At 51.7% G+C, this 24,926-nt stretch overlaps 2 protein-coding genes across 2 annotated transcripts; both read right to left on the bottom strand.

Moving 5' to 3' along the window:
• Window positions 1-304: 304 nt before the first annotated feature.
• Window positions 305-3,918, bottom strand: LOC149809151 (putative magnesium transporter NIPA1). Its single transcript, XM_089994985.1, has 5 exons — window positions 3,705-3,918; window positions 2,811-3,094; window positions 1,992-2,237; window positions 993-1,191; window positions 305-531 (listed from the first exon to the last, which is right to left on the bottom strand). The coding sequence occupies exons 1-5, from the start codon at window positions 3,916-3,918 to the stop codon at window positions 305-307; spliced, it is 1,170 nt and encodes a 389-aa protein (XP_089851111.1).
• Window positions 3,919-8,044: 4,126 nt separating this feature from the next.
• LOC149809150 (protein pleiotropic regulatory locus 1-like) lies at window positions 8,045-11,910 on the bottom strand. Its single transcript, XM_089994984.1, has 6 exons — window positions 11,783-11,910; window positions 11,292-11,565; window positions 10,699-11,079; window positions 9,725-10,039; window positions 8,756-8,916; window positions 8,045-8,279 (listed from the first exon to the last, which is right to left on the bottom strand). The coding sequence occupies exons 1-6, from the start codon at window positions 11,908-11,910 to the stop codon at window positions 8,045-8,047; spliced, it is 1,494 nt and encodes a 497-aa protein (XP_089851110.1).
• Between the last annotated feature and the right edge of the window lie 13,016 nt (window positions 11,911-24,926).

The following is a 24,926-nucleotide window of genomic DNA, read 5'->3' as shown; positions in this document are numbered from 1 at the left end:
GATCGCACAGATGATTGCATTTTGTACTATGCAGGGAATCCTTTCTCCTTTCTTCTTCTACATATAGTGGCCCTACGCTTTGTGACGCTGGCCACAGACCTACCTGAATCAAGGGAGAGGGGATACTCTCGGTCGCCATGCCGTTGCTTTCATGATGCCAACTTCCACCACGCACAATTTTTAAGAGTCAGCAGAGCATCGATGATTGCAAGCAAATAGAAAAAAGAAGTAATTGTTACACTTGTGTGGTCAAGCATGGAAATTGATTAATGTATGTCCTATCATAAGGAGAAAAAAAGTTTAGCTAGGGGTGGTCAAATGAATCGCTCAGAGTACGCTTCCCGCGTACTTCTCGCAAGAGCCCATTTGCATCAAGCAGAGTAGTGATCTCAGAAGTGCCGCCTGGTACACTGTTCCTCCCGCCCCATGAAGGCAGTGAGGGTGTATCTTCTCTCAATGCCGGCTTGGTCACCGCAACTAGCTCCGCCAGAGTGATGTCCAAGTCTTTCGTTGTGTGCAGCAAAAAGACGCCTGCAGCAACAGCAGGCTGAGTGGACACAATCATAACCCAGGCGCTTGGTATTGATTAGTCCAATGACAAAGCTTGAACTGCTACTCTACTGCTGCTCTACTCCGTCTAGTGCACCTTGGTGGAGAGGATATCCACATCCACAGGTATCGGCCTACGAGCGTATCAAGCTAGAACATCGACAAATAATAACGTAATCAGGAGCACAATGTTCATTCTAGGATATAGGAGAGAAGCACATCACAGAGGTCCTCTTCATTAGAAAGAGGTCAGCAGAAGTATAAAACTGACAAAGTAGTATCCTCGCCTCCAGAAACAGATTTGGACAAACGATGGGTTCACTAGACCTGGAAGTAATGCTCCAGTACAGTCGTTTATTTGAGGGGTTGCATCTGCTGGTGCTGGTCTAAAATCAAAATCACTCAGGAGGCTCCAAGCAGCAAAGCATGATGCAGTGCCGCACCGCCAACGATGGTGATGAAGCCGGCAACCTCAGAGGCCGTTTCGTGCTGCTGCTGCTGATCCTGAAACATGATCATCGACGCGATGATGGTCAGCACCGTGAACATGACATAGTAGACAGGGCTGACGATTGCAGTGTTGAAAATGTCGAGCGCCTTGTTGAGGTAGTTGAGCTGAGTTGCCACGCACACCGCAACTACCTGCACAACGGCAAAACCTTTCACCTCATTGCGTCGCATGAGATGACATCCTGCAACATTCGCGAGACACCAGCAGTGCTGCATACGAAAGGAAGACAGAGATGGTGGGGATGCACGTAGTTAGACAACCGGCACTGTCCAAAGTTGCCAGCCCTGCCTTTGACAAGGGAGCATGTTTCTGTCAGCTGCAGTCTGACTCAGAACTAGTTCATGGGCATTCAAATGCTCGATGGAAAAACCAGACCACTTACTTGGGTGCGAGAGGTTTGGCTGGAGCTTGCTCTTTCTCGGCGTGACAGTGAACAACTTGAAAGCATTACGCACATTCACCTCCTCAAATGGCTTGGGACAGCATGAGGTTTTGTTGGCAGCAATGCAGTGATCCAAAACAATGCATGCGGAGCCTTCACGCTAGCTGCCTCAGATCAAAAAAAAAATCAATCGTTAATCCACATCAAGTTAAGACACCTGGCATGTCAACTTGTGAGGCAACCACATACAAGGGGGTGCATCAAGAGGAGTCGGGACACCGAGTAACAAGCATCATACACTTCCGTTGCGCATGTCTTCATATGTGTAGTGCTCGCTTGCACAAACATGGCGTGCTTTGTGGTCGATGGTATTTTAGCTTCTTTCTGCTTCTTAAAATCTAGTCGCCGTAATCATCTGCCGTAATCTTCTCTGCTTGCCATACGTTGTGCACGAGAGCAATCACCAAGCTTGGTCACAGATAGCTCACCACAGGCTCAGAAACCAGAGTATAGGCTACATTAATTGTCAAGCATGGCAGGGAGCCGCACCAAGATGCAGAAGTATGTCTCAGGGTACAGAAATTGGTTGCTACCCTGGAAGGTGAGCTTGACGGCAATACCGAGGCCCTTGCAGCTCATGACCGAGAGGCTCCCCATAATGCTGCAGATGCTGATGTAGACCAGCAGGTTGCTCGTCCCACACTCGGGAGCGATGACGAGGATGAGGTAGCACACAGCTGCAATCGCTGCAACTGCGTAGATGCAAAAAGCCGGCTGCAGTGCCAAAGCTGCGACCTGCACAACCTCCCACGCTTCGTTTGGACGGCCCTGCCATCGCAGTAGTTCTCCACTCGCAAATCTGAATCTTTGTGCCTTGCTTTTTCCACAAAAGCGCGGATGGGTAGATCCAACCTCACAGTGATGGAGGGTATGGTTGCGGTATGTGGCCGACTGATGAACGAGCTCGGCAAGGTGGAGGGACTGCAACAGCAGTGCAGACATGCAAGAGGGAGATTTGCATGTTTTATGTACAAACAACTCTCTTTTACCCACAGCAGCGAAGAGCTCACATGTTTTGTACCGTCCGTCCGATCACGTGACCGCCGCCGAGGTCACTACCGTGCTGCACGTTGAAAGCGTCGACTGTCTTGGTCTCGGCATAGGAGCTTCGAAAAGCTATGAGCTTCCATAGTCCTAAAAGATTATGGCTATGGCGGGCGGTCACCTGATCGGACGGAGGTACGACCTAAGGATGGAGAAACCCAGGCACCAATGGTCATAGGGGTTTGGGCAAGGGCAAGGCAAGAAACAGTAACGATTGAAATCGGCAAGGACACGCAGGCCTGGCCTAGTAGACGAGGGACCGACCTGCTTGATGGTGTCGAGCTTTTGTTCCTCGGGCGCGTGCAGCACTATAATGAATGATCCGACGCAACACAACACACACCCGACGATGCCAAAGACGTTGAGCTTCTCCTTCAGTAGATAGTGAGCCAGCACAGCTGATACAAGGATGGACAGTGCACCAAGGGGCGTGACGATGATAGCGGGAGCAAACGCATAGGCGGCAAAGTTAGCCAGCTCACCGAAGATCATTGCGAGCATCCCCATCCACCATACTGGCTCCCTCAGGTATCCAAAGCCACCCGCTCCTGCAAAGGACAGGTTGGCCGGGCTCAGGCAAAGTACGACTTGCATGTATTCGTCGAATTGTGTTTCACCATTCAGGAAGAATTGTAGACAAGGCGTGTGCGGTTGCAAGGAGGCGGAGCTTTGACCATAGTCCGGATGCAGCGCTGGCAACCTGACTGCAGTCCTGGGGTGGCCGTCCAACGCAGCTAACGAAATCTTGCAGCAAATGGCATGAAGGATAGCAACAAATGTAGAAGTGCATGCTGTGAACATGATGGCTTGTCAAATGCAGGCATGGGGACCAACGTCGGATGCAGGAATGTGTGGCGAATTTGGCCACCTGGCTCGTAACACTATCAGCACCCGCGACCGTGAGAGCATCTGCGTTCTCTGGACTGTTACCTTTCATAAGCGTATTCAAAGCACATTTCATGCTTTGAAACAACTACATTTGTGCATCGCATGGCGGTTCCTTACTCCCCCCAACCTTGAAACAGTGAATGAGCCTTGAGACATGCCAGAAATTGCATGGCCGCCTGCATGGACTCCCATTCGACAACGTTCGTACGGATATATTTGACATGGAGCATTGGTTTGCATAGTGACGATAGTGAACCCTGGAAGTCGCACCTGCTCGCAAGCCACCTGACCCAGCGATTCGCAGCCCCTTCTTTTTAATGATAAAACTAGAACCGATGAAGAAACTGCTAGATATTGCAAGAATAAGGCCTTTGGTTAGATCGGAGACCCCAACAGGAGTGTTATCATACTGCATATGGATGGCTCTTGCTTGCTCGAACTGGTCAGTGCGTTCACCAGCAAAGAATGTGTTGGTGGAGTCCATTACTGGCACAACGCACTGCTTCACCTCTGTAAAACGATGTTACACCGCCAAACGCCTGGCGTCATGCGCACAGCTTTTCCCTAGGACCGCAGGCTATGACAAGACCTGACCGACCCACCATACCCCTGACAGAGCACCTCATAACGAAGGCAGCCTCCTTCGCTGAACTAAATTGCGAGGAGCATTTCGTTCTATCAAGTCATCGATGCCCTGCGTACATTGGATGCCTGGAATCTGTATGGCTTCGGGCAACGCCTAATAAAACTAGTCAAATATTCGTACAGGGCAATCACGAGTATGCATTGATTCACTTCACCAAATCACCGAGCTTCATTCTGCACACAATGCCTGCTCGATCTGTGTGATTATCGATGCCGTAGGCCCGTTGGCGCCAGTTCGGTTGGTTGAAAAAATTACACATAACCACGGGAATGCTCTCACATGCAGGACGAAGGGCGCCACCGAAGCAATGAAATGAATGCGCCAGCCCGACAATGGTAGAAAGCAAGAGCCGACATCGCGCCTAAAAGCACCTTAACCCACCGAAGAATTAGAGTTGAATGCGCGAGGCATGTGTCCACACAAAAAGAGCTTTGCACTACCGGTACATAGAGATGCAGAACACCACAGTACAAATGACTTGTCTCGAGAAAGGCACATCAACACACAGACCAACCATGACGGCAGAGTATCATGGCACCAGGCCCATGCTAAAAGCTGGCAACACGCAGTAGTCATCGCGCTACATGCCCTCTAGCCCAGGCTGGAGCTTGGCACCTGGCATTCACTGTGCAAGCATGTTGGTCGCAAGCCACAAAACAGCCAATTACGCGGCGCATCCATCTCCTGTCCACATCCACTATCGAGAACACTGTTACGACCTCCTGCCGCCTAGCAAGCGTCTCGTCACAATCAGCGCCAAACAGTGCCCGGGTTATACATCACATTCAGCACATAATCCTCCTCGTCATCTTCATTTGAACTCTTCCGTGCCGGCTCGCAGCTTGCCTGGCCGAAGCTTGCCCTCTCGCATGGGACGTCCCATACAAAGTAATCAACACCCAGCACGTTGCGGCGACTGCCAGCATCAGTGTCGCATACTGCGACGGACCAAGACGTTGCATGAATGGCGCTGCGGGTTTGGGAGGAGGATCAAAGCAAGCCGCTGGCCTGCGAGCAATTGCAAGTTACGAGATGGACGCTTTCCATTGTGCATAACACTGCATAAACCCCCAGGTCAATCCTTGCAGGCAGACCCTTGTTGCCTGACGACGTGGAGAGTCATATTGCCAACAGCAGCAATTTTCGGCACGCTGTGATGGAGATGTTTGGAATCATGAGGAAACCCCGAACGGCAGTTAGTCCTGGTGGTTGGAAAATTGGTGCTTGGTCAACAAGGTGCATCCAAGTTAGAAGCGAATTGTTGGTGATGCAACGAAAATCTATGTCAATGACTGGAGTGCACTAGAACCTAAAATCTGGATTGCAATAGAATCCAGTACTTGGATCTTTGCACTGTAAGAAGGCGGTATTAAGTGGCAGCTTGCTTCATCCTGCCTGTTTCGGTGGCTGTACATCTTAGAGTGCCGCGTGGCGTGTGCAGAGGCACTGAATCCTGAATGTCTATCTTACAAGGGCTAAATTTTGGGGCTGAATTGACCTTGGGGCGCAAAGTGTAGGGGCTAAATTGGCAAGGGGTAAGCAAGGGGGACATGCGCACCGTTTGCCTGTGTAGGCAGCGCAGATGATCTGCTTCACATTTGCAGCATCGTCAAAGATGGGAACCCCGTTGACGAGTACCCAGGGCACCCCACTGGTGGGGTGGCACCAACTTGTCCGTCTTCGCCTTCGCTTCGTGCTGCAATTTCACTCCCATGTCCCCTGCACCACCACAAGCTGATGTCACGCACGCAACACGCTGAGTGCATCACAACAACCTCCAGCACAATCCAACGTCACCTTCAGCAGCTCCAGCAGCGATGCAGTGCTTCGCAAATTGGGTTTTCGACCCACATTTGCGTCCCCAAAATTCAAGCATTTTTGGCATCTGGAGCCGCAAGTTACATGGTCCGGCAAAGCGCTGCAGCGATCCTCAGACGCAAGTTGTGTTTCTGTTGAATTACTATGTGAAGTAGCTGTGGACATATTGGTTAGCCATCTACAGCTAGAAGAGGCTGCCTCTCTATTCGAGTGTGCGACTGCCCATCAACGGGAGCTTGAACACTCTGCCTGGCATCAATGCAAATCATCCAAGATGGGGTCGCAGGCACAGTAGTTGCGGACAAGTGAATAAGCAATCAGGCAGCGTAATACGGTGGGGAGCGTGGGCTGCTTGAAAAGCAGTCTCGCTCTGAAATGTCTAGGAAGCGCATCAATCCGCACGACTGGCTCCCAGGCATTGCAGTGCGGGATTGCTCTTGACACTGCCCACGTTCCCCACCAATCACTGTATCACGCTGCTGGTCACAACCGTTGTGTCTGCGACTCCAACTGGGCAGATTGCAGCACCAGGCGGTACCTGTGTGTGGACAATGTTCTATATGGATGCAGAAGCCTTAGAAATGGATGCACCTGCCATCATGCTTATCCAGTATCACCAGGAAGTATGGACGTGCCTGCAGTAGCCAAGCCGAGGAAGCAATCTGATCGCCGTTCACATACTCTGTGTCGATCATGACTTGAAGGGCAAGCTGGTGTGGCGCACCTTTTGCACACTCATCAATCTTTGCCCAGTCAAGTCCAGCATCTTTTGCACATGATTCTGCCTTCGCTTCAATTGACAAAGCCGGGGTGCCCTCCACACATGCAGACCAAGCAAACCACTCACTCTGCTTGGGGTGGAGGTGCATCACACAAGAGGTCAGAGTGTTCATGACGCACTCCCCTGGTCCATGCTGACACTGCACGTCTCCAGTATCCAACACTTTCGCGTTACCCTGCATGCACCGAAATACATCTTTCTGTCTTTTCGCCAAACGATTTCACGACACCAGGAACATCACTTTGCGGAAGGACAACCAAGCCAATGCTGCTGCAATGCATCGTAGCTTAAATAGTACGTTGAAAGGCATTGGTTCATCTTTGTGCCATCCCGTACCCTTGTCGACATCAGGTGGATGACCAAGTTACTCTCGGCCGAACGGGTGTCCTGCTGGTGCAAGACGCCAACCAACAGTTGCAATTTGAATAAGTAAGCCATTGTCTCTCCATCAAGAATATGGTCTTGGTGCAACACGCATGGTGTCGCACCCAGGGAATGAAGCGCAAGTCCAGAACGTCATGGAACCCTTGGTCCGTTAGATTCTTCAGCTGTTTCACGAACCGAGCGCAGTACGGACACAACGTCTCCATGTATAGCTCTAGTTGCACTTTAGAGACATTCTCCGATTCATCTACCCTTGATAAATCTACATGGTTGGACAAGACATCCGTCGCACACGTGAACCCTACAAAAAATAGAGTTCCCCACAACTGCCGTAGCCAATAACACGCCATCAGAACTCCAATTCCGTCAGGGATAATGCGCGAGCAATGAGCCTGCGCAGACGGCGAGAAATGGAAGAGGGACTTGAGAAGGCTGCACTTCACACCGAGAAGAGAACGAAGTAGAAATATTAGGCATTGGGCCTGGCATGATACAAAGTTGTATTTTATGGGTACTGGATGATAATTACCTTCCGAGATAATCGCTTGCTAAACTTCGGAAAGCCATCGTTCCCCCTGCGACGGGCTATCTCTGCCCTACCCCGACGTCCCCGGGGGCCCCGCCAAAGTTGTGCCCGAACCAGATCAGGACATAAGTGTCGACATGACCCTGATGATGTTGCGTACAATTGCCGGTTGCATGGTCGCCGTTGGCCAATGCATGCCGAACAAGAAAACAAACGCTCTACAACAGCGTTCTAAGCAGGTATCAGTATTACAACCGGAGAACCAGCAACCTTTCGCTCGCACCCATAATTTGCGTGAAAGATAATGTGAGTCCGGGTGGCATGGCCTCGTTGAAATAGCGAATGCTAACACGATCACCTCTGAAGCAACACCAACTGGAGGCGTAGCCCCGAATTACATCAGCAAGCAGAGCCATCTTGCAAGGACAATCCATATCAAGTTGAAACAGGGCCAATCACAACCGCCGAGCCACATTCTTCGGGGGGCGGAACTGTATAGGGTGTGTCTCTGGTGTTGCGTTTTCATCTTCCTTCCACATCTTGATTGTTTTGTCAGCTTCGCAAGTGACAAGTCGAGAGCCGGTCTGGTCAAACGCCATTGCAAATATGCCAGCCTCAGCCTCGAGTGATCCAGGCTGCACAATCGTCTGCCCTTGCTGGTAGCAGTTTCCAGACTTCCAGTCCCAGAACCTGCAGTACGTGAGATTGGTTCAGCGTCTAGGTGTCCACAGCATCATCACCTCTGTTGAACCCATAAATAACTGCAAAGCTGCTTCAATCAGCCTGAATTCACCGACATAGGCGATGTCTGCATTGACCGCTTCAAGTCAGCTGGGCTTCTGTTGACTGCAACGGCAGGGCCGTCCCATCTGAAAAAATATTTCTCGCAAGTTTGCAGCAAACTAATTCCAGTCTGTTGCATCTCAAGCGCGCATTCCCATCGCCCATCTACTCTTTTGCCGGTCACACCCCCCATCCCAGCGCTAAAAACACAGCTATGACCATCAACTCTCCTTCTGGATAAACGTAGCAACGCTCAGCAGATGATGAGCCGCACAGTACACTAGCGATGAATCCCGCCTGGAACAGTTATAGCTCACATCGGTGTCTAGCCTTCATGTATGTGTTCAACTATGGACAGACGGGACAAGCTCCAACAGACGTACCAGATTGAGCCGCTGTCAGCACCGGTGGCCACCACACCATCTGAGTTGATGCAGCTCGCATTGATGATGGCACGCTGATTTTGAAGCATGTTGTGCTGAAACTCGCCATCCGGTAACTTGTATTTCTTGATGTTGTCGGCGCTTGCACCCAAGAACGACCACTGCATAGTCATAAGGATCAGTACTGACCACTGCATCACACAAGCATTGCTCGGATCGGCGAGCATGCGCACGTTGCAGACCTCTCCATTGTTGCAACCCGGAACATGTTGAATGAAACAAGCTGCCACGGAATGTGAGTAGCAGTTTTTCAAAATGAATGCTCTGTCGTCAAACATAGAAGGTTGACATTGCTCGGCTTGCGCTGTCTTCATGACAGGGAAATTGTGTGAGAAGCCGCACAGCCAAGTGACTCCCCGGAAAAGTCGAGTGGAGACGCAAACGAAGAGACCCAATGGAAACTGAGGCCAAAATGCAAGTGTTATAAATTAACCTTTGTGTGCGCAGGAACACTTGCAAGATGGACTCTAAAGCAGTTTTCCAGTCCAGATCAGCTCTGGAAAGAGCTTCTGAACATGTGAGACTCAATAAGGCAAGGTCGTGACAAAGCGATCGCATCAAGCACGGTGAACATGACAGAAAATTGCAGCACAATGAGCACACAAAAGGAACAGAGACGGGAAAGACAAAGCAATGACAGCCCGCTCCGCTTTTGACATGATGCCGGCTTATTGCGTGGTTTGCACCGATTGGTGAACGATGGCACGCATGCCCAAGTTGCATTCGGAGCTACCATTGTCACGTGGCTGCGGTAGTGTTGTGCAAGCTACATCATCATTGGGGCTGTAGAAAAGCGTAGTTGGCCGCCCGTGTGTTGGATCAGCACCTACATAGTCAGGTGATGGAATTCAGCAATTCTGTTACCAGAGTTACGCTTTTGCACAGGCTCGATCAACATCATCGTCGTACCTCAGAGGGGTGCATGGCAAGAGCGCGCACGCTGTGCTTGTGGTACGTCAGCGTGGACATCGTCTTGCCCATCCGAATGTCCCACAGACGGATGTTGTTGTCGTGGCTGCCGGTGATGCACTGGGGGTCGGCGCCATGAGTCAGAATCGACGCAACTGTTGCCTGGTGACCTGACAAGCAGTGGATTTGCACCTTGGTGCGCATGTCCCACAAGCGGCACACTGAATCACGGCCTCCAGTCATGAGGAGGTCAAGCTCCGGGTGCAGCGCGAGAGCGTACACTCCCGAGAGATGCCCATGGTAGTGACGAATGACCTGGCAGCAACTCCACTCAGTCAGATGTTGTTTGGCACTCACTTTGTTCCTGCTGCACAGGTGGCACGTCTCTGGCATTTGCTGGCAAATGGTGCACGTTCCAGCTCGTGCGAACCCTGTTGAGGCTGTTTCCCTTGAGAACTCTGACCAATTTCTATGGATTCACGTCGAAACAAGTCCTATACGTCCGACGCACGGCCAACAAGTGTCTGATCGTAGATTCCGTCCTCGCCAAGCATTCCAGAACGCAGCAGAGGTGCATTCTATTGGCACCAACTGCGATACGCCCTAGGAGGCGTGCGATACACGAAACCGTGGTTGAGAGGGAGAGATGGGAGTGCTGCCTATCACCTGAACGGGCGTGCTCCTCTAACGACCCCACCATGGTCAGCCGGCCGACTCGTGACTCCGTGTCAAGCACGTTTAACAAACTTCGGGTCCCTTGCCGGGCGATAGACCGGCCCTTAGCCAACATGGCTGTGTCAAGTGTCTCAGAATAGGGCAGGTAACTGGTACACAGACACGTGCGGCACACATAGTCAGACAACTTACTTTCGTTTTATTCGCTTATAGTCATGATCGCAGATATTCGAGTAGCGGAAACGTCGGAAAGGTGCGGTCACTTTCCTCTTGTTTCTCACAGATGGTATGAACCACACCTTGTTCGCTTCGAGATCCCAGCACATCACCTTCTTGTCCAGCCCGCAGCTGAACATGTAGGGGTGGCGAGCCGAGACCGCAAGCCCAGTCACTTGTTCAATGTGCCCGGTCAAAGTGAGCTTGAGGCTACCAGTAGCTGTGTCCCAGAGCTTGATGGTGCGGTCAGCCGATCCCGTAGCAAACCATTCGTTGCTCACGTCGTGTGCGATGGACCGCACCCAGCCCAGATGGCCAGAAATGACTCGGTAACAACGCCATGGTGCATGCCACTCGGGTCGAGGCCATCGACTTGAAAGCCGTTTCGCGATGGCAGCGCTGGGAATGTACTCCTTGGTGCCTCCAAGCGCTGTTGACACGACTGCTCGTGTGGGCTTCAGGGCCTGCGAAAGACGCGATTGTTACATATGTGCGCTAAGGGGAATGGCGAGAGTGGCTCATGCCATATGTGGCAAGCGATCTGGCAAACAACATATGCCTAACATTCGTCGTAACGTGACTCCACAAATCGGGCACGGTATGGGACACAGCTGTCGTCAGCACATCGTGATGACAGGACCGATGGACGTAAATGCATCCACAAGCCAATGCGTACCTGCAAAGCTGCGCGAGCATTCTCCCCTTCTTGCGTTGCCCGCTGCTGCGTACTGGCGACATCTGATACGACAAGCGCAAGTGAAGACTTCGAGGTCGGCGCCGGAAGGGTGGCTAAGGCTGCTGCCGTGGATGTGGAGGCTTCCGAACCCAACAGAGGCGTTCTTGCTGCCGTCGGGGGTTGTGGCCGCTGAATCGCGGCAGATGCTGAAATTGGTAGATCCTTTGTGGCCGCATACTCATCACGGAATTTGCACGCCACCTTGATGCGCTGACTGCATGCACCATGATCATGAGCGCGCATGCCGAAGAGTCCAGATACAATGTTCTGTGGTGTTTGCGAACGAGTACACCAATTCTGCGGTCTGAATACCCGGGCACGCGTTACAAGCAAACTGCATGCACCCTTGAAGTGCGTAACAACATCCGCATGAGGCAAATCCTTGGCAAGCGAAAACCGTGACGTTGGACGACGTAGCAATGGATGCTAACCTGGCTTCGTCTATAGGGGCATTGAGCGCATCGCTGCCAGCAAACGAGTCGTAAGCTCGCTTCAGTGCCAAATTGACGAGAGTTCGGACAGTTTTCCCCTCGATTGGCAACTCCGCCGTGCTTGACATAGCTCCACAGCAGTCAGCGAGTGCAAAGTGCCCGTGTCAGCTGCAAGCGCAGCGCAGCGTGTGGCGATGCGCACAACCTAGGCCATGCACGCAGCAAAGCGAGATAATTCTCAGATCAGTACAACGGCCGTCAAAGCAACGAATACGATACGGCAAACGCTTGTTGGGTGCCCTGGCAGCAAGTCACCAGGCCTTACGAACACGGTATGCACGCTAAGAACGATGAAACAGTGCCTCACAGCATAATTTCAAGGATGCAAGTCTCTCATTCGGAGGGAAGCAGAATGTCCCAAGCGCCTCATGGTGAGACTCAGAGTCTCGCCTGTTGGCGCCACAACCCTGACTGGTGACTATCCAGCTAATTAATTAGGTAGTGACAGGGGCCAATCAGTGACAGTCGCCTTCAAACCTGGATTACTGGGCAATCATGAGGCAACATTGCATACAATTCGTTCCTATCACAGTGCGCATGATTCAAGGCCTCCAGGTAGTTAGCCCAACACCTTGGGCGCTGCAGCAGTACTAGTGGTTGAGGCGGTCAGGGCATCCTGCTGGCAGGGATGGTCAGCCAAAGGCCCAGTCAGGTACTCGACAGGGTTGTTGTGGCAAGGTACGAAAGCATTGATAGGCCAATATGTACGCAACCAAATCGAAAGGATGGAGCCTTGCAATTGGCAGGAGACAATATCTTTGGCTTCCTGAACCCAACTTCACACCCAAAACACGATCGCACACAGCAAGTTAAAATAGTTTCTGGGCGGAACTGAGCCCATGCCTCAAGACTTCGATGCACCCGTCTCAGTTGCAATCCCACGCTGTAGATGATAGCCAGCCAAGTCCTAGATGACGATAGGCGTTCAGGCTGAGAAGCTCATTTGGTGTACAAAATAATTAACACACAAGCATCAGAACTTCATAGCCATGAGCATGATGACAGCAAGGATCACTGATATAGCGAGGCAAAAAATGACATTGATGAGGCTGCCCTTTTTGGACGCCTCATTGGCGCGTTCGATCTGCTCATTCCCTTGCTCGATGGACATGGCAGCCTGCTCGATATTTTGGTCTATCCGGTCGATCATGGTCCCCTGCTCAATCACGAGGGTATTCATGTCCTTCATGATCTCCGCAATTTCGTGGATTGTGGACAGCATCGCAGCGATCTCATGATCCCGTTTTTCATACTCCAGTGCCGTGCTTTCCAGCTCTTGCATCTGATGCTCTGTGAAAGCAGGAGTAGGCTCCGAAACTTGGGCCAGGAGTGCTTCCATATTCGAGTTACTCCCTGCTGCTGCTGCAAAAACACACACACACACCATCCGTCACCTGTCGTTCGCTCCTGGACTTCTCCTGCCCAATCAACATCTAGGCACAGTGGCATAATGTCACTTGTACGATCAAATGGCACGTAATGTGGTAAAGTAGTAACACAAAGGTGAGACGTCTCTGGTGTACACAGAGAGGATGACTACACAGACTGGCCAATTCGAATGTCTGTTACCTTCATTGATCATGATGATCATGTAAATACCTTGGTACACTACCGCATCCACATGGACATCAGCATGTGCCTCATGATCTACATGTGCGCAAGTGCTTTGACTTACTGGGCATAGCCACACCCGGTACTCAAAATCATGAGGAACTGGCAAATAGTTTTCCACCTCAATGGAGAACAGCGCAACGCATGAGCACTGCGATGCAGCAAACCAAGGACAACAATCGCGATGCTGAAGATGACATAAATGTGATGGCCAGCATGGCGATCTGTTCCACTTTGCTCGCCCGTATGTCGCTATAGGGCAGGCCAACCCCCGACGAATGGTAGGCTTGTCATACGGTCAAGTCTACAACATAAGAACAAATACTGGAGTGGAAACGAAGGCTACGTACAGGACACAACACAAAGGTGAGACGTCTCTGGTGTACTCAGAGAGGATGACTACACAGACTGGCCAATTCGAACGTCTGTTACCTCCATTGATCATGATGATCATGTAAATACCTTGGTACACTACCGCATCCACATGGACATCAGCATGTGCCTCATGATCTTCATGTGCGCAAGTGCTTTGACTTACTGGGCATTTCCACACCGGTACTCAAAATCATGAGGAACTGGCAAATACTTTCCAACCTCAATGGAGAACAGCGCAACGCATGAGCACTGCGATGCAGCAAACCAAGGACAACAATCGCGATGCTGAAGATGACATAAATGTGATGGCCAGCATGGCGATCTGTTCCACTTTGCTCGCCCGTATGTCGCTATAGGGCAGGCCAACCCCCGACAAATGGTAGGCTTGTCATACGGTCAAGTCTACATCATAAGAACAAATACTGGAGTGGAAACGAAGGCTACGTAAAGGACAAAACACAGAGCCGCACCTGCTCGCGAGGATCGTTGCCGAATCTCTTTCACCTCATCGTGCTGGAATTCTCTCCCAAGCTCGGCAAGCTGAGCCCCGAGCGTTCGGCGAATGCGCATCACGATCGCCTTGTCATCTGCCACGCCTGGCAACCTCTCAAACATGTCGATCTTGGCCGCTGTCTGCTTTATTGTCTGCTTTATCTCGTCGCGCTTATTTGCCACCTCGTCCTTCTTTTTCTTTGCAAACAAATCCTGCACGCAGACGTTTGCAATGGTTCATGTAGCGCACATGGCCATTGTTTGTTTTTTTCCAAACGCGAAACGCTTCTCAGCATCAGAGCAGTGCATTATCATCAAGGGGTTGTGGCACCATCGAAAGTGACAAGCATCTCCGACAACAGCCAGTGTGATGTGCTGCATTCACCATGTGAATGGCTGTGTGCAAGATGAGACATGGATCAGCTTCATCACCAAAGTACTGCCCATTCGTCCATGCCTTATTGCACTCCAAAGACCCAAATTAGAACCGACAGATTAGAACCGACATCAGACACGTATGGCTATCAACAACACAGGCGAGCCGATTGCATCGTTGTACATCTACAAGAGCTGCCAAGGCTCTCAGCAGGCAAGCAAGACGTGTGGCGGCATCTCGAGTGTAGTTGGCAAGTCAGGCAAGGCTGTATCGACACGAACCAAATACTAGGGTGGGAAGTGTGCTAGTTTAAGCGGCCAGCTTTACACGGTCATCAGTTTTGCAGCAAAGCTAATGAATCAGCTGTGATACTTAAAGTGCAAACCGGATTCCTCTCCTGCCAAGCTGTGGCTGCACACGCAGGTCCCACAAACACATTGTGCTCCCAGGTACATGTTATGTTAACATATTGTGATGCTTGCAGCGATCATTCAACAGGCGTTGTAAGCACAGTGACCAGGAAGTGTGCCGGAACTTTAAAGCTTCCTGCAACAGAGAATGATAGGGGCGTGGACAACTGCTTTTCGACCCTGTGTGGTAGCGATGATCGCCTGTAAATCAGGTGACATCCTATGACAGGTAGAGGGCGCCATGGTGGAGCGGGCTGGAACCATTGCACGTCCGATGCAGAACCAAAATCATCTCCCAAAACGACCCACGCCCTTGCTAGGTGGCGCTCATGATCTGGATCGATCAATTGGAGTGCCCTGCAGCTTGATGCCTTCAGTGATAGCAACAAAACAACAGCAGCCAGCATGCAGCCATGTCGGACTCGAACTCATAGCTTGCCTCGAACCATCGACCACCAGACTGGGGTGACTGAATCGTGCACACGTGTGCTTGACTTCCGTGCACCAGAAAGACGCAGTACCAAACGTACCAAACAGGTGTGTGTTGCAGGCGTACCTCGCGAGCTTTGGCTTGCATTATTGCAAACTCCTTCATCAGCGTCCGCAGATAGCTGAGATTACCCTGAATCTCGGACTCCAAAGCCACCCATGCTGAGGCTTCTCCTGCTGGTATACTTCCAAGCTGATTGTGTCCACTTTCCATGAGCGACACTGTGTCCGAGTCCATACCAAACCCTCGCCTGTCCTCCTTGCTTGCCAACCTGCAACAAATGATGAGTGTCACTGCTATGTACTATGACTTCTGACTAACTGGCGGTGTATGTGCCTACAAGTCAGGAAGTGCTCGCAGGGTGAGAATGTCAATGTTGACGAAGCCCATGTAGCGATTGTACCTTGCAACCCAACATTGCATGGGCATGCGAATAATCAGAAGCAATACAAGCGGTCCTTTCATATTTTCGTGGGTTGTTCATGCGTTGCCTGATAAGCAGGCCTCCGGCGTTGCATCGAATGGGTCTCATGTTACATAACCCCTAACAAAGTCATACCAAGCAGCATCACAAGGGAGTGCACGCACCAAGGATGCGCAAGGTCCCATTTATCTTTGTAAACTGCTGTTCTGTCACGGATGTACCCTATCTTCATTTGCACATTGCTCTTGTGCGAAGCTAGGGGGGAGGTGGCCATTGCTATCTGTTGACCGTTAGGCCGGACAAAACCAGAACCTTGATGACGTCTCGTCACCTGAACGAGGCAGATACTCCAAGCTTTCCTGTTTACATGCTATTGACATATTCTCGTAACACTCATCATTTGCCTTGAACGCCAACGTGCCAATCGCACGTTGGCGTCATTCAAGCCTGCGGCGTACGAAACGGAGGTCTGATACAGAACAGCGGAAAAAACTGTGTGCCTAATGAATGCCGATGAGTATCACACTGGACTATACGTTCCCTAGCTCCGCGTGCAGGTGAAGGTTTTGGATGAACTCGAGACACCGCAATGCACAGAACCAACCGTGTCCAGTACGTGAACGACGTGCACGCAAAGTAAAATAACAACTACTCCCTTGCAGATACCCGCACGATGCATCAAAGCTGCCTCGAACTTCTAATTTGCTTATCCGGTGATGGCAGAGGACACGACGCGATGTGGCGGGATCCGACATATCTGAGATACCCCTATCCAAAATTTGCCCAGGTTATTGTGATAGACCCCTGAACCCTTGTGTGATGATTCATTTCCCATTAATCTGTTCCGTGCCGAGACGACGGGAGATACGTGCAAACCATGTCCGTGAATGCGGCTCGCTGTCTAGGCTAGGAACATGTGTTGGTGAAGGCCCCGTTCCGAACCACGATACGGTGTCAACCGTACGATGTTGCACAATCCTTTGTTCACATCCACCCTCGGTCGTCCGCCACAGGGTTTGTGCAGCGCTGCAACGTCGCCACTGGCTCCACCACGATCGTGCACGCGCATACGACACGACACGATGACATCGTCGATGTTGCTGGCACATTAGCGACGTAGAATACACGCTGCTGAACGCTGGATTCCTCCAAACAAACATCAACTCACAGCACTTCGTCGCCAAAAGGACCATGCATGATTGGTTGGCCAGCCAATGTGCTATCTGTAGACCTCCGGACATATACACACTCTGACAGAGTCTCAGAAGAGCGTTGCTCTGTCAGCACTTGTGAAGCTGTGTTCTAACCCAGCGCGAAGATAGTTCATCCCAACAAGATCTTCGCGCTGGGTTAGAACACGGCTTCACAGGTGCTGGCAGAGCAACGCTCTTCTGAGACTCTGTCAGAGTATGTATATTTCCGAACTATTTGCAAGGCTGGGGCATCCCGTATACAAAGTCTTTGAGGCCTTGTTATATGTTCTTGACACAAACTTGGTTAACAGAAGAAACGCTATCTCGAGACATGGACTTTGCAAACGTTCCGTGATTCTCAACTTCACTTCCTGCATAGATCGATTCTTTTGGAGCTACGTGGGATACCTTGGGTTGGAAGGCTGCAACCATGGCGTGGGCTCGGGAGAGTGAGTTCAAGCGCATCCTGGACGCCAATGTGAAGCATCTTACAAAAGAGGGCCTTGACAGGATGGTATCAATTGCCCTCAAAGATATGCAAACGGTATGCTGCTTGTCTGTTATAGGTGAACGCAGAACATGTTTTGCATCAATATGCTGAAAAAAGGGTTGGTTCCTGAGATGAACACACGCCTAAGAGTGGAATGGCTGTGAGACAAACGAAGTCGGGCGATGTATGAAGTCCTTGCTGCGTACATCGCTGCAAGCGGTCAGGTGCAGCGTCTGGTCCACCACACCCTGTGCGTCCCACTGTGATGACTGGATCTACCTCTGTGCATTCACAACCTCATTCTATGTGTCTGGAAGGTGGGATCCGAAGTTGCAGACGGTCGAGCCCGCGTTTGTACGCAGAACCCTATGCAGGGGCCGACTTGCCAAACCGTGCTGCTGCTGGACACCGTCCAGGCAACATGCTTCCTTGACCTGAAAGCCAACACCACGTTCATGGAGTTACGAACTTGCCGTTCCCGTGCAGTGCTACAAGGCTGTGCCAGCAATGCTATGCCACAAATTGAAGCGAGCAGAAGCAAAGCACCGCCTGCATGTGGTGCGTGTGTTGGACGCCATCTGTGGTCAGTCATTCAAGGTACACCAGAGCAAGGACAAGTTTTGTGCGTCCCCTCCTGCAACTGTCTGATTTGTCCCTCCTCCCTCGGGCAGGCTCAATCTAATTGTCGTTGCAAGTGGCCCGATGCTCTCAGTGCAAGCATGCAGTATGCGAACATAACAAGGGTGCACCAGTCCTCGTCACAATTCCAGTGATTCTGAAGTATGTGTGTGCAGCGAAGCGCATCGAGCAGGCAGATGTTCTGAGAGAAATGTTTCGAGCGTTGGCGGATTGCCCCTCAGAACACAAGGCCAAGATCGAGAAGATCGTCGCCACGTGGCAAAAGTACACAATTTTCAGCGCGCACGCGACTGCAGAACTGGACACACTGCTCCAAAACGGCGAAGCCCATGGCAGTGATGGCTACCCGGACATCGGCCACAACGAAGATGACTCGTACCTCCCTGATGCCTCACTGCAGAATGATGCGCCGATTCCCGTCCAGGTACATACTAACGGCGGAACAAACGATCACGTGGGTGGCGAATTGCCCCCCTCTTCTGCGCTTGATCCTGTCCCTTCCCTGCCAATGGGCGGTGGGTGGGTCACCGCTACCGCCGACCCCTCACCTCCTCCTGTAACCCTGACGGGGACAAAGCGCCGCTCCAAGTTCGCTCCGCTCGAAGAGCATGTGCCACTGCCAGGGCCTCCTCAGAGCGAGCCCCCCCCGCCACCGGGGGTGTCGCAGAATTCAAGTATCTACAATATCTTCAAACAAGTGCAGAGCAAGGGGGTCGCTGACTCACTCGCGGCAGCATTCAAGCCTTTAGTCGCAGCTGTGCCCCAGGCACCCGATCCCGCACCCCCGCAATCTCCCGAACTTCCGCCGCTGCCCCAGGCACCGATGCCCGCGTCGAACCCTGACGCGGCGATGGTGCCTGGCTTGGGTGCCGCGTGGCCAGACGCAGCCCGCCCCCCCCCGTCCTCGTCTTCGTGGCAGACCGAGGCTCATGCTCCACCGCTGCCAGGGGCCTCCAGCACGGGGGTGGACGTGCCTCCACCGCCATCGTTTGGATGGGAGAGCGCCACTCCGGCGCTGCGCCCGCCTGCACCTCCGCCTGAGAAGCGACCCGAAACTGCGATCGAGAAGGCCATGCAGGCGGCTCGGCAGTTCGCTCGGCCCCCCCCTGTCTCTCAGCAGTTCGGGCCCCCGCCTGGCATGCTAGCTGCTGTTGCGCCTGGGGATGCCTCTCAAGGTCATGCGTGCGTTCCCCTCCTCTCTCTTTATGTGAAAAGGCATAAGAGCAAGTCTAGACCAAACGGTTCCGGGATTTGTTAAAAAGCTTCGCAAAAGGGCAGCAAAAATTGATGGCAACTGTAAGCGCCATGACGCCTGGCCAGACAGTCAATTGTGGGAGCTGCCTTGCAATGTAGCTGTATACGGTTTTGTCTGCGGGCGTGACACTGGCGAACCCTGTTCTTGATGTATGGCGTGTTTAGCTTGGCGAGCTCTGAACAGAGCAACCTGTCACCAATTGCAATCAACGCATTAAATTACTCTTAACGTTGTCACCGGCGCTTGTGAAGTGCGGCATATAGGGAAGTTGATGTAGGGAAGTTGTCGCGCTGAGAGTGGCGTTGCAGACCTCTAGCCCACCATACCCGGATACCACTGTCAATCTTTCTTTAGACTATCACTGTACCATGTCAATTTGTTCCATTGTGTGTGGCACTGTCAGTCCATTTTGTGTACTCTAACATTCTCGACGAGGCTGGGGAAGGCACGAGGAAGTGCTCCAAGGCACTTCAAGGTGGTCGAGCAAATGCCTGGCAAGGACTGCACATGGACGGTTGTCATGGTCCATGAAGATCTGGAGAGATTTTGTGCAAGTGATTTCTCCTGATGCACAACGTGACGATCTAGTCAGGCAAACTGATCCTCTTTCCAAAATCGTGCCGAGCGGTGTGTGTGGGGAACGTTTATGAAACGTGGCCGCCGACGCAAGGACATTCCAACATGGCAGGCAGCTGTTGTCCTGTTGTCCATGCCAACTCACAATTATTTACGGGAAGTGCACTGCAGTCGGAACCGCGGGCCTCCCCCACTGGCACCGCCACCGCCAGTGCACGGGCCCATCCCGTCGGCGCCCCATCCAGGCCCCCCTCCACCGCCGGAGCCTTTCTTCATGGCGCCTCCCGGCCCCCCGCATGCTGCCCCACCCCCTCACATGCCGCGCCCTCCCAACCACACATCGCACGCGCCCCACCACATGATACCTCCAGCCCCGCATATGCTGCAACCCCCACGAGGCCCCCCCCCGGGCCACATGCCACCCAGTCCCATGCAACACGGTGGCCATGGGGGTCCCATGCATCAAGGTCCCCCGCATAACGGTGCAGGGACCATCCCCCCCCCGCCGCGGCTGCCTCAGCCACCACAAAGCAGCGCGCGGGAGCCACTGGACCCCGTGGCCAAGGCGCTGCAGTTTGCGCAGCAGTTCGCAGAGAGCAAGCGTGGGCAGCCGAGTCAGCCTTCGTCAGCGCTGAGTTCTTTGCCTTTGCCTCCCCCCCCCCAGCAGAAACGCCCTCTTCCTCCAAACGCCTCCGTCAGTTATGATCCTTTCTCGGCAGCGGTGCCCCAGGAAACAAGAGGAGCCAGATGGGAGGACCGTCATGACGAGACAGGTAAGAATCACACATTTGGCATGATCACCTCTGCGCTGCCTAGATACTCTTTTGTCTGTTGCTGCTCAAATTTGCACTCTGCGGTGGCATACCTGGTTTGTTGATCCTGTGATGCCCTCTGATAAGGGACGTGATGTTAGTTTTCCATTACACCTTCGTGATGAGCTGCTGGCTTGCACCTCCCTTGAAATATTCCCTGTCAGTTGCGTGTTGGGCAAACATCAGTGCTCTGTAAGCGCGCTTGCAGCTAGCCACATGGGCGGATACACTTTTCACTGTGTTGTTTGTCCAAGCAAGTTGCAATGCGGACTGGAATATGTCTTCTTTGACAGGCACGTGATGTAATGAGAATGAGGATGTATCGTTTACAACACAACCGCATCCACGTAGACATTGGCAAAGGAATCGCAGGTGCACCAAGCCCCCCCCCAAAGCGGCGGCGAAGCCGATGGGAGTCAGCGGATGACACAGCACCTGCACCATCCCTCCCTGCGCCCCCCCCCCTTGGCATCCCTCGTTGCACCACCCATAACGCTCCCCCATCCGCCAGCGATATCTGCGGCGCATGGTAGCTTCGATGCCCTGCCACCTGCACCTGCTGGCTCATCGCCTAACATCCTCCCTCCCCCCCCGCCCATTCCACCTTCAAGTGCTTCATCTGCACTCCCAGCTTCCGGTACCGGCACTGACCATGCCACCAATCATGATCCATCAAATGCAGAAGCCAGAGGTGTCAGCAACGCAGCTAACGGAACGACCAAGCCTAAGGATGTGGTCTCTAATGACACTCCTGCACTTGCACATGACACCTCACAACAACATGGCTCCTCCGTTGCCATCGAAGGGCGATATGACACGCATGCGGACACTACGGGTAGGTCTAGCAAGGTCGAGAATGAACAGTAAACAGTAATGAATGTTGGCAGTGTAGCAGCGTTAGGCCCGCAGGCTGATAGTGGTGTTGTGCAGGCAATGCCATGGTCAGTACCTGCTCTTTGGATCCGTATACTTTTTGAGCGTTTTCAGCAGTTGCGTAGATGTTCTTTTGCATGGGTGTTTAGGTGTATACCATCGGCATGTGATGATTGTTTCGTCATGTACTGGATGATGCGAGGTCAGAAAGCTTGCATGTTCATATCGAGGAACCAAGGTTACTTGCAACAAGCCATGTGTCCTTTGATGCGGAGGTTTCACAGATCGTTGAAAAGGCGAGCTTGAAACGACTGTTGTCGGTGTGGTCAGAAGGAACTTGCATGATGGCGTGGAGGTGTGCACACATTACAGGAACGTTGGTGGGGCACGCTGGGCGAATGGCACTGAGATGTTTGCAGAACACAAAACTTGTAAGCAACTTGTCTTTTAGAGACAAACAAACGATTGATTGAGCGTGAGTGAGGTACATGGCTCTTGCAAGAGGACGCACACGCTGATGAAGAGCAACAGGATACTTGTCATTTAGATATGACATGTAGCATGGCACTGCCAGCTCCAGAGGGTATGTCTCCCACAGTACCGTTAAACTCTATGAACAGTTGTTCGTGTGCACATTGCGCCAGTAAGCAAATGCATTAATATCCGTCCTGGAATCGGTGCATACAGGTGCATGACTAGTAAAGTATGAGAAGTGTATAATTGAAACTGGATTGTACAACATATACAGTATGCACTTTTAGTACTCTGCGAGGATACGCATGACGACAGCACTTTGTTCACATTCCACGTATCAAACAAGCAAGCAATAAACACTTCTTCCGGTCTATGCTGTGTATGTTTGCTAAGGAGGACATGTGCAGTTATATATTCAGCAGTATACTAGCTATACACCTCTCCCCATATGCTGTTGAACATATCAGAGATTCTACGTCACTCTCCTTCACATCGTCTGATGGCAAATGGTGCTGAGATACCTGCATCACACAAACCCCTAAGATGCTACAGTTCTTAGAGCAAGCGCAGTGATGTTGCATAACCATGTAAAAGGTGGGAAAGAGTGTGTTTACTCTGAGGTACCCTGACCGGTTTCGCCCCTGCTCAAGGGGCTCTTTGGCCGGCAATCAATTGCTGAACGGAATCTGTGTCCAGACTATAAGTACCTTCCCATTAGGCATACGGCATATAGGTGCTGTACATGTGGCTCAACATGAACTTTTGCTGCAAGGCGGTGAAAGCGTACGCACTTCATATCAACGTGCAAGAGTATGGGCGCTACACTCCTGCGTCCTTTGTGTAGATGATACAGGGGCTCAGCAGCGAGGACCCATGAGCCCAAACTGTCCTCACCAGTGTGTAAATGAAATTCTGAATACGTCAAAACATCATCGTTACACAAAATTAACAGCTGTCCTGTGCCGGAATCATCTCACCTTACTTGGTTAATGATAAAGCTTGCATTTGGGCATTGGTGGACATCTCTCCCGCTCTCCAAGCAATAACCCGTCACTCAAGCAGACTGCACCGGGCACAACACGTTAGTTGATTTACTGCCAAATTCAGCCGTGTAGAGTCTCAAGTTCACTGGCCGTAGTGATGCCGTGAAGGCCGCATTTGGCACAAGGATGCAAGGGAATGTCGTGATTTTTGCTTTGCTGAGGCGACATGTTCCCTCACCCATCTATGATTGTGACTGTGCATGCACCTCAATGTCTGAGCGTCAGTAGGTTAGTTGCGCAAACTTAACATCAATTGGGCACCGGACATTGCACTGTTGTAACAAAGTTGTACCAAATGAACAGTCCACAATGATGTTACTCCACGCCTAGAGTACAATCATGTACCTCTCCGTTTTGTCTCACTATCAATGAGGACAAGGAAAGGGGTTATGAAATCACTCACATGCATCCTTGTAATGTCGCGTGTTGATACTATCATGCTTATGTCAGATACGGTATTGCGGCAGGTGGGGGCAATGGCCCCAAGTACATTGTTCACACAGGCATATGAGAAGTGGTACACACGGCAGCCGAAAGGTGCCCAAATCTGGTCCTTGGTGCAAGGCTTTCCACATGTACTTCCTGGGCAGGCGGGGAATCCAAGGCTTAGGCAAACTGCACAAGCAAACAACCAAGTCACTTCTGCAGTTGCTTGGAAATATGCCTCACCGAGAATCTGAAAGTTCAGGCTGCAGACATGAAGAAGAGCAGCCTCTGCACTGCATAGCAGACACTGAGACATTTAGTGTACATGCATGATGTGGCAGCATTGCCGTGAAACAATACATCATCAGATGCACGTTCATGAATGTGGAATATAATCGTAATTACGTGTCAGCTGTGTGCAGTTGTAGTCCGAGAAAATCGTTTGCCTGCTCAAAGCAGGGCTGTCTCGCATTTCGCAATGCTCCTCAGCAGTCGCCAGTCTCGATACCTCACGCATCTTGTCTGGTTCAACCGGGCAGCACACACTTGGGTTCCCTTTATTTCGGCTCGAGCCACCCACCCACCCTGAAATAGATAAATTGTGTACCATTCAATTATTTCTTGCTTCTTGTTCACCCCTCACTGTCACTCACTGATCTAGTCACCTCCAGCCCAGGAGTTCAGTTGTTGTTACAATACAAGGTCACGGTCATTGCCATGTACGTTCCCTGTCTTGCAGACGAAGCTCAACATCATATGATGCGAACCTTCCTCAGAAGGGCGCAGTGAAAGTACGAATGTACTTCAGCTATTCAGGCGCATGCCATGACAAGCAGTGCAGCTGTCACCCAGGGGACACGTACTGCAGTATCCATAGGAGAAAATCTCTCCAGGTTTGCAAGGGAAGGGAGGGCAGTCGCTTGGGCAGTCCTCGGGCTTCTCATTTGCAAGGCGGTAGAGCCTGCACCTTGGCATGGGAGGACACTTCTTTCGCTCGTTCAATAGCAGACCATCACTGAGGCAGACTGCAAACAAAGAAACATTATTGTTAATATTTTCTTCTAAATAGGTACATCAATCAATCTAGAACCACGCCATGCCTCCAAAGACACTCGTTCCGCCATC

The sequence above is a fragment of the Nuphar pumila genome, unplaced genomic scaffold (assembly GCF_984573655.1).
Source record: "Nuphar pumila unplaced genomic scaffold, dmNupPumi1.hap1.1 HAP1_SCAFFOLD_1662, whole genome shotgun sequence".
In the NCBI taxonomy this organism is placed as follows: Eukaryota; Viridiplantae; Streptophyta; class Magnoliopsida; order Nymphaeales; family Nymphaeaceae; genus Nuphar; species Nuphar pumila.
Note: the sequence above shows the minus strand (reverse complement) of the source record. Positions and strands in the feature narration are given on the sequence as shown.